Here is a 9,912-nt window from a genome sequence, read left to right on the forward strand (position 1 = left end):
ACATTGTGGGGAGATTTTTAGGTGCTCATGAGGGAAAACAGCGTATAAATCATACAGAATGATATTTATTGAAAATTAAAAAGTGCAGAAAGGTTTGTATGATTATTAGGGTTAGGTGTTGGGGTAGGGTTAAGGGGATAGAATATACCATAAGCCTGATATAAAATCAATGGAAGTCCATGGAAACCAGTGTGTGCGTGTACTTACAGGGCAATAACGCTTGTTAAACGTTCAGTTATCTAATAAGTGTAAACCCTGATTTAAATAGTTAATTAATATGACACTATAAACACTTTTCTGAAGTGATTCAGATCAAATTCACATCTCTTGTTTTTTGAAGACCGGCTTTCAGTGCATATCGTTTTCAATTAGACATACTTGTATTCCCTGTAGGAATATTAACCATGGTTTTATTATAGTTTTTTCGAAATGATTAGCATTTCCGTTACCATAGTTTAACTACAAATGGGTGGTTGACGGGCCAATATGCATATTTGTCCTATTATATAATAAATAGAAATAGTGATATATAAAACGATGTTATACATTTTCATTTCTAAATTTTGCTATGTCACACTACACGTGTATGATTTATTCGTCAACTACCCATATACAGTGTATAAACTATTTTTATTGAGGAATGACAAAGGCACATGTGGTTGTTTAGCTACCAATGAATTAATAAAACGATTTTTCAAAACTATATTTACTTTATATATTACTAGCTAGATAAATAGCTAGATACATATATTAGACACGTATATGTGTATATTACATGCAGTCTTCAAAAAACTGTGTAAGGACTTGTTATTCTGTTTTATTGTCAATATATTTGCTATGGTATGTATCCATTTGTTTGCTTCACACACTGTTACATACTGCATGTGGGCTGCAAAAGGAGCTACGGGAAATGTTTAGATGGAAATAAAATATGAAGGATATATAAAAAATCTAATAGTGCTTATTTTCACATTTGGCATATCCATCCTGTGTCTGCTTGTGTGGTACTCTAATAACTGTCCATTGCTTAGTCAATGCAGAGCAGTGTTTACTCAAAACAAATTAGCTTGACATTAATTGACGTGATAAAGGAGCACACTGTCCATAAACGTAGACAGACCTTGTGACCATGTTTTCAGCACTATCTGTCTCACAGTCTTATTTATACAGAAGGGCATGGTGTTCTAGGATTTCAACCATAGACAAATATTTGGGCAAAGAGCTGAGAAAAGAGTTGAATCCCCAAAAAACACAATGTTAAAAACATTAGCCAAACAGACTCACGATTGTAGTATTACCATGATTATGATTGTATTATAAACACAATTAACACACATTAAACAAACTATGTAGGCCTACAGTATATGATTTGCAAATCAGTGTAAAGACATTATTTGCATAGAAGTAAAAAAAAAACTTTTACTGAGAGCTGCTGCTGAAAGTCCCAGATGTGTGTGTATAATAAAATAAATGAATACACTAATAATTCCAAGGGATGATAAACGTTTTTTTGGCCAAGGACATGACAAGGAAGGACAATATGATAAGCAGCTGGGAACTAGTCTGAGATTCTTTGCATAGTATTTAGAAAGAAAAGAAGGAGCTGTTTAAACTTAATTTTGCAAAATATAGTCTGTCTGTTTGTTTGTTTTAGTTAATCCCCATACTTTTTGACTCGGGACACAAGATGGTAATGAAGAACAATATTAGAAGAGGTAGTATTAAGTAGTTAAGTTGTTTTTCATTAGTCTTTATTTGTCAGCTCTTCATTTGTGCTATTTGCAAAACAGCAGTTGTAACTGGAATCATGTTTCCTCACCCCCGTCAGTCAGAGACAGCCCCAATTGGGCAATAGCTGGTGCCTAGTCACATTTGACAACAGACAGAGATTTAATCATAGTTTTAAATTGTGAATGTTGGCACGATGGCTTGTCTCTAAAAATATGAACACTGGCTAAAGATATACCAAACTTTTTTATATGTCAACATGAAAGAGCGACGTTGCTGTTTGATTTTTATTTAGTTCGTTTTGCAATGTGCAGAAAAAACAACTTGTGATGGTACACAAAGCTGCTTGAAAGGGTTTCCCCCTAAGGGAACGTATATCTCTGCTAAGATATACATTTGAGCTCAAATGCTTCACTGATGAGTCTGTTCTATGTAAATTCATAACTGCTATAAAAGAGTGGATGCCTTTGCAGGTTATTTGCATTGAAATGACATTTGATACATTACCTTAGCAACATGCACAGCACAGCCGCAGGCATGATATTTGGATTTCATATTGTATTTTGTCTTTTTACATTCTTTCTCCTTCATATTATTTGTACTGCAGAACTGCTTTAACAGCTTAAGAGACTCTTATAGCTTGGGCTAGAAAGGTATTTAAATTTTCACTTGTGGCTTTTTTAACTACTGTATTGCAAAAAAGAAACTATGAACACGTTGGTAATACAGATAAAAAGTTCATTATTTTTTTAATTCAGTTTTGTTGAATTGTTGCTGCTCCCTTTCCCTGTCTTTAAACTGTGGTATCTGCTTTAAATTCCCACCCAATGTGAGGCCCGGTGCACCCTTTCCTTTCAACTTCATACATGTTACTGCACACATGGAACACGTCAAAGTTTCCATGTGTAGGCTATAATGGTAGGGCTGACCAAGCAGCATTCATTAAGTGGAAAACCTGAAGCAAAGTTTGGAAGGATGTCAAATCTCATAAATCCAGAGTGTGTCTGCTCATGTCTCTCAGCTCTCATTAGCTGAACTAAACCATTTTTACAGTCAACAGAACTGTAAGATACCTACAACTTTCATTTGGTTAGTCAAATAATATTTTACAGACACATTTCTAAAAAGTATACATTTTTGGACATTGGAAAATAAATCTAGATAAGGGAGGTTCGGCAAATATTTAAAGTTCAAAGTTCAGATAAAACATGTGCAAGGACTGTTATTGGTATATTTACTTTTAGTGTCATTTTAAATGTATAAAACATATTAGTCTATGCATGCACATATTTCTTAATACATTGTTATTTGCTGAATTAAGTTGCAAAGTCTATTCGACTGGTAACCAAACAACCAACTTGGTTGTAGCAATGACAGAAACCTTAACCCAGAAACCCACAGCTAAATGTTCCAGCATGTGCAAAATCAAATTATTTGCAGATTTGGTACAACACTTGCTTTTTTAATAAAATAAAATCATAAATACAGGAGACTTTTTTTTGTAAGCCTGAAGGTTGATTCATAGATGTATTGCTTTATTACTTTAACAGATTGTTCACTTTTGGTGCCTATAAAATATAGTTTATACATTTGTAGTATTTTTAGGTTAAAATAGTCATTTACATAGTCATACAAATGTAATTTTATTAATTCTCAGGGATCTGTAACAGTGCCAATATTTTAAATTTTTCATTGCTATACGCAGTTATGGTAATGGTTTGGGAATTAATTACTAAAATATGTAAAATACCAGGCTGTATTTTACATATATATGTAGTAAACATACGCATCTTTGTGCTACAATAAGATCAAACGGACTGTATTCATCCAGCCCAGCAGATGGCAGTGAATGGAACCGACTGTTCAAATACTACATCAGTGATACGCAACAGCTCTTGTTTTTCTAGCTTGCTGCGAGTCATAGTAACGAAAACAACAACTTTCCATCACGATGGCGAGTACATTTCTCATTTAATCATTTAATACACCAAATTATATGTTTAAGCGAAAATATACGTTTGCTAGCTCGTCCTGTTTAAGCTTTTTTGAAATTATATTGACAGGACAGACAGGGCGTTGTCATGGATTGGTTTTGGCCTTTGTTAGCTTACTTAGCTAATACATCGAATAATCTAATAAATAAGAGCACAAGTTATGTGCCTTTAATAACTGATGCGTGTAGGTATCACATATTAAAACTAACGTAGTAGGATACGATAAAGATAGAGGTGCATGCTCAATATAACGTCACGGGATTTACAGATGTGTATTTACCTGCTTGTATTTTATTGATAAAAGGCTGAAGTGGAAGAGACACTCAAGAGAATTCAATCACAGAAAGGAGTGCAAGGAATCATCATTGTTAATGCAGAAGGTATCCGTCACTAACAAAATTATTTGAAGCTGTAATTTCATTTCTTGTGGTTGATAAGGATGTCATTTGATTTAACAGCAGCAAGAAATTGATAAAAAACAAAAAGGTCTTTCTTCTGTCTGTAGTATTTCCTGTGCTCTGTTTTTATAGGCATCCCTATCAAAAGCACCCTTGATAACTCCAGTACAGTTCAGTATGCCGGGCATATCCAGCAGCTGCTCATGAAAGCACGGAGCGTAGTGAGGGACATTGATCCTCAAAATGATCTCACCTTTCTCAGGATTCGATCAAAGAAGAATGAGATCATGATTGCGCCAGGTAAAAAGAAATGCTTTTATCACAATCATGTAATACTTATTTTCAATGTACTATTAAGTTAGTGGAGATGTCAGATCATATGGCTTTGAACAAATCTTCTATACAATGACAATATGATGATAACATTCATATATAAATATTTATAACAACTTTGATGTTTATAATTAATTTCATTCTGTTCTCTTCACAGACAATGACTACTTCCTGATTGTCATTCAGAATCCCTCAGACTAGTTTTAAAAAGTATTTTTTTCCAAATAACAGCCAAAAGTGTTTTCTTTTGATTTGTTTCAGAAGTGGCAATTTCATAGTAACTAAAGGTTACAATGCAGGAGTTTGGTTTACTTTATTAGTAAATTATCCTGTCATTATAAATTATTGGTTTGTACTTTTCTTATCATTCCAACAACATGCACATTTGTTCTAACTTATTGTTTCTGATATATTCCCTTAATATTCAAGCTGTACTTCATCTATAAATTTCAATCCGAGACTATGAAATGCAGTATCTCTTTGTTAGTGCGGGAAAGAACAATAAACCCACGATGCATATCTTTTGTTGATTGACATACATTCTTTTCAATGCAGAGAAAATGTAAAACCAGAGTTAAGTACACTATTAATGTATGGTAAATAAAGTTAAAAGGAGGCATGAAAGTTGCGTTTGTGTTTTCTTTCACCATTTCACCTTCCTTATATATATATATATATATATATATATATATATACATATATATATATACATATACATATCAGAAAAACTACTTTTGGAACTTAAAAAAAATGTATGGAATTATTTTTTGTCCCTCATGAAATCCTTGGTTTATTGATAGTTGTGAGCCAGGCCAAAACAAAAAGCTTGCATGAAATAAAGCATACATGGTTGGACCACAATTTATTTGTTACTAATATTTGTTCATCCTTTTGTATAGTAGTATTTCATAGGCATTCTCCTGTGCTTTGACTCCGTACGGTCTTCATAATCTATTGAACTTTTTGCCATGCCTTTGCAAAAAATGAGCATACTTTTTACTACATCTTTAATAATATATTTGAGTATATTTAACCAACCATTCGAATGCTTAGACTCACTTTTCAGGAGTGAACATCATGAAGAGATGAGATGTCATTTGGAGTGGAAAGGTATATTTACGTTTTTTATGACGTATTACATTCCACATTAACAAAATAATTTATTATAAAAACATTACTTCGTTAAAAATATGAATTTAAAGTTTTAATTTCATTGTGATTGTAAGCCTCATGCAAATTGCCATGTACAGAAACAATAACCACAATGCACAATTTTAAAAGCTTTTACTCATTTCTAGGATGTGGGTAAGTAATCGATTGCCACTTATTTAAACCTTTCAAAGCATTAACAAAAAATATGTCAAATAAATCAGTACATAATATACGTTCAGTTAGTCAAAATGTCATTAAATATATAGCATATGTTGTATTATCATTAAAGTTGTATGAAAGGTTGCTAATGGTAGAATGTGGTCCCATGTTGACAATGTATTATGTATGTTTGTGCATTGGCACGTGTAAAGGTGCACTGTCTCTTTAAATTCTGCTCTGACATCACGAAGTCGCTTAATACATTGTCTCGAGCTGTTTTGCTTACAGTGAGTCAGGAGCTCGAAAAGCAACTAAGTCGACCGTTAATTTAACGTAAAACAACATATAAAAACTCTCAGCGATTTTAAGATCACATTTAACGTCAGTTATGCCATCCGACAGACCCTTCAAACAGAGACGGAGCTTTGGTAAGAAGAGTTTATATTCGAGCTGTGTCAACACAAGTCTGTTTGTTTATCAGGTTTGTTTTTGTGACTAGCCTGCTAGCAGCTGACAGACGCACTCGTTAAACTTTTCTCAAATGCTGTTAATTCTTATGAAAAGTCTTATAGTCACATTATTTCGAGATGTTTTATGAGTCTAAGATTGCCTTTGACAAAACTGGCGACTCAATAGCTAGTCAGAGTTAGCCTGCTCTCTGGCCTGTTGTTTAAATAACCGTTATAGCTGTTTGTTTTCACTGTTGATTTTTAAATTCTTTATTACTATCATTCAGAAAGACATATTCAAGTGGCAATTGAAGGTCATGCTTAAATGTTTACATGCGTGGGTTTGTTGCCCGTATTTGGACGCAATAAATACATTTGGGAAGTAATTTGGGATACAGCTGCTAGCTTTTATTGTCTTCTCTTTAAAAATGTCGATTTTATGTTAATATGTGGTCTTCATAACACAAGAGTGGATGGACAGTAGATCTGTTAGTGAAATTATAAATTATAATACTGTATGTAATTTGACCCCTTACAGTCCAAATTGGGCACAGGGCGTGTGAAGGGAGGAGCGTAAGATCATGGCGTAATCTTCATAAACATAAGAAACATAGATTTGGTAACGTTAATTTTCGAGGTCAGTTAGTTCTAGATATAGTCTTATATTTCTACAACCTTTGGCATTATGCATTATTTAATGACCTATTACATAGTTTAAATTAAACACGATACACTGACAGAGTGGAAATATGGAACCAGGGACTGTTTTACATACCGTTTAGTTAACTTAATAGGAATGTCAGCTTGACATTGTGAAATATGAAATATACACGATGCTTTAAAACCACAACCAGACGTTCTGAGTGATCCTAGATTAAGGATACATCGTTATGTTTTGTTTATCTTCATTGTTTTTAGCTGATCGCTGCAAGGAAGTGCAGCAGATTCGGGAGCAGCATCCTAATAAAATTCCGGTGAGCATCTATTCCCTCTTATGAACGTACCATTTTGCAATAAATGAATTAGGACAAAGTAAAGAGGAATCTTTATGCCGTCAAGATATTGCCCGCATATCTACTTTAGATTTATAGCCCTATGTATCAAATCGCAGACCTTTATATCGTAAAGAATGTGCCCATTTTTCCTCCAAGGTTATCATTGAGCGGTATAAGGGGGAGAAGCAGCTTCCTGTCTTGGACAAGACCAAGTTCCTTGTTCCTGACCATGTTAACATGAGCGAGCTGGTGAAGATAATCAGGTAGATCATTTTTTGTGGTTGTTGAAAGGTGAATTACACGTGTTTCAGCTGGTTTGTTTACTGGTCTGCTGGGTGTTTAGCGATAAGTGGGGGAGGAGAAAGCAGGGGTGTGCTAGTTTTGAATGTGTCCTGAAACAGTAGCCCCAATAGGGTACTCCTGTGAATGTATTCACAAATTTACACAGCTTTAACTTGAAAACTGTTCTTTCACAACACTAACATTTCTTATTCTTAACAAACACAAAGTCTAAAGGAAAAGTTGGAGCTGTGTTGCATTCCAAGCTTTTTACCACAGACTTAGATGACCAGACCAGGCAGCAGTACACTTTGTTTGGGCCTATTCTGACTAAAATGGTTTCTATCTATGGTTTTGTGTCATGTCTGCTTTATCATTTATAGTTCTGGTGATGGTCAGGGTTTAAATTAACTTCATGTCGATCTAAACTTAAAAGTCTAACTTTACACACCTAATGTACTTCTGCATTGTGCTAAAGCTGGAGTTGTAGTTGTTAGTGCGATTTCCATAATTGTATCTTTCATGACATTACATGCATTTGGTCTCATCATGTTTATTTTTTCTTCCGTTATAATAATGTAAAAAAATGTTGTAGGCGTAGACTGCAGCTCAACCCCACCCAGGCCTTTTTCCTACTTGTGAATCAGCACAGCATGGTCAGTGTGTCTACTTCCATTTCTGAGATCTACGAACAAGAGCAAGATGAAGATGGCTTTCTGTACATGGTTTACGCCTCCCAGGAGACCTTCGGTTGCTAAGCTCGCTGCTAGACCCTTGAGGGAGTGACGGCAAAGTGAGATAAATGGCAAGAGGAAGCAGGCTGACCCAAATGAACCCCTATTTTAAAAAATAAAACGGTTAATTTTACTTTATGAAACACTAAAGTGCAAATAGAAGCACTACTGTAAACACTTTTTGACCGATTGAACCATTTTTTAAAAACTTGGTTCAGTTGTGCTAAGGTTTGCACAGGTTTTACTTTGACCCCATCTGGATTTTTCCTCTGCCTTTTATTTCTTTTATTAGGTGTTATGTAAAAATTAGTAACATATGTTGCTGTAAATAGGTGAGTGTGTTTTTTCCCCTTTGTTTTAGAAGATTAATTTGCGGTAAGCTTGTCTGTTTGCTTGTACTGTATTACCTGTTACCAGACCTCAGTGGTACTAGTGTAAGATTGTAAAATCTTACTTCAGACTTCAATGCAAGTGAAAAATCTAAATGCAGAACAATTCAATTCTTTTTCCACAGTCATACCATACAGAATGTTTTGTGGTTCCCAAAACAAAACTGTAATAAGTGGCAACACATGATGTTCTATAAATGACTATAATAACTTAAATATTGAGCAGTTTCTAAAGCCTTTCAGTAGGTTTATTTGTGGCCTCCTGTGTTAAAGAGTGTGTGCCTCATTTACTGTTAAATACGAATAGGAAAAGCTTCATGGTTGTAGTGAATAAACACAATTATTTGTACTGTAAACACTGGAGCCAGAAGAACATTTGAAAAGTCTTCCTGGCACACAGTATTCTGCAGTCTGTCTAAATAACTTTTTGATTTAAATATTTTTTTGCACAATTAAAACATCCAAGAGGACAACTCCTAATTATAATGTTAATTATAGCAAATAATTATATTCTCATTTCAGATTTTACTGTCACCATACAAGATGTAGGCCTTCTGTCAAAGCGCAGATGAAGGGATTGTAAGGCACTACTTGCATGGTCTTCTCTCAACCTTTTTTATATTGATTTATGTTATGGATTTGTAAAAATTTCGTTATTTAAAGCGAAAAAAACCTTTTGAGATGTTGAGAAACAAAAACTGAAATATGTATGTTCATGTATGTCTGAAATGTGTGAAAACAAGTGTGTATAAATCATTGTATGAAATGATTCGGATGTGTTGTGATTTGTTTTCCTTATTACAAACATCAGGTGAGAAAGTGATACGATACAAATGCTGGGTAATCTAAACATTTCATTTCTTTCAGAACAAAAAAAAAGTAAAAGCAACAAAGTTCTGTCTAATGTGAGAGAGTTTCACAATGACAAATAAGATATACACTGCTGTCGTTTGTTTCATTCTTTAAAATGCAACAAAAATGCTATAGGAATCTGAAACACTGAAAGCTGTAAAATCGAAACATATGTTTCAGTATTTTAAACAAGTAAAGATGCATACATTCAGTCTTTCACAGCTAGGCTTTGTATTTGAGATATAATTAAGGAAAAATATTTATTTTGTCATGTTACTCTCCTCTTGAACTATAATATTTTATGAGGATTACGTATATATATATATATATATACCTGATTGATCTTCATCCAGGTCCCCCACTTGAAACAGTTCAATACTGCACAACTGTAGTGTGTCATGTATGCATGTATTCCAGAATAATACCAACCCGCAACTTGTTTCTTACAAT

The 9,912-nt window shown here is 34.0% G+C and overlaps 2 protein-coding genes across 2 annotated transcripts; both read left to right on the forward strand.

The window, feature by feature from the left end:
* The first annotated feature begins 3,561 nt into the window (after window positions 1-3,561).
* On the forward strand, window positions 3,562-5,074 carry dynlrb1 (dynein, light chain, roadblock-type 1). The gene is made up of 4 exons (XM_079483967.1): window positions 3,562-3,682; window positions 4,027-4,102; window positions 4,253-4,420; window positions 4,611-5,074. The coding sequence occupies exons 1-4, from the start codon at window positions 3,680-3,682 to the stop codon at window positions 4,652-4,654; spliced, it is 291 nt and encodes a 96-aa protein (XP_079340093.1). The 5' UTR covers window positions 3,562-3,679; the 3' UTR covers window positions 4,655-5,074.
* Window positions 5,075-6,003: 929 nt separating this feature from the next.
* Window positions 6,004-9,682, forward strand: map1lc3a (microtubule-associated protein 1 light chain 3 alpha). Its single transcript, XM_079483906.1, has 4 exons — window positions 6,004-6,192; window positions 7,132-7,187; window positions 7,365-7,471; window positions 8,083-9,682. Exons 1-4 carry the CDS (start codon window positions 6,153-6,155, stop codon window positions 8,243-8,245), a joined length of 366 nt encoding a protein of 121 aa, XP_079340032.1. The 5' UTR covers window positions 6,004-6,152; the 3' UTR covers window positions 8,246-9,682.
* Window positions 9,683-9,912: the final 230 nt, after the last annotated feature.

Source organism: Barbatula barbatula, assembly GCF_947034865.1.
Source record: "Barbatula barbatula genome assembly, chromosome: 20".
Taxonomy (NCBI): Eukaryota; Metazoa; Chordata; class Actinopteri; order Cypriniformes; family Nemacheilidae; genus Barbatula; species Barbatula barbatula.

What these genes read in the sequence shown, in the direction of transcription:
- dynlrb1 (XM_079483967.1), top strand. An exon ending in CATCATTGTTAATGCAGAAG is followed by an intron (nt 4,103 to 4,252) that starts GTATCCGTCACT and finishes CTGTTTTTATAG; the next exon opens with GCATCCCTATCAAAAGCACC. An exon ending in TGAGATCATGATTGCGCCAG is followed by an intron (nt 4,421 to 4,610) that starts GTAAAAAGAAAT and finishes TTCTCTTCACAG; the next exon opens with ACAATGACTACTTCCTGATT.
- map1lc3a (XM_079483906.1), top strand. Translation starts at nt 6,153, where the DNA reads ATGCCATCCGACAGACCCTTCAAACAGAGACGGAGCTTTG. An exon ending in CAAACAGAGACGGAGCTTTG is followed by an intron (nt 6,193 to 7,131) that starts GTAAGAAGAGTT and finishes CATTGTTTTTAG; the next exon opens with CTGATCGCTGCAAGGAAGTG. An exon ending in GAGCTGGTGAAGATAATCAG is followed by an intron (nt 7,472 to 8,082) that starts GTAGATCATTTT and finishes AAAATGTTGTAG; the next exon opens with GCGTAGACTGCAGCTCAACC.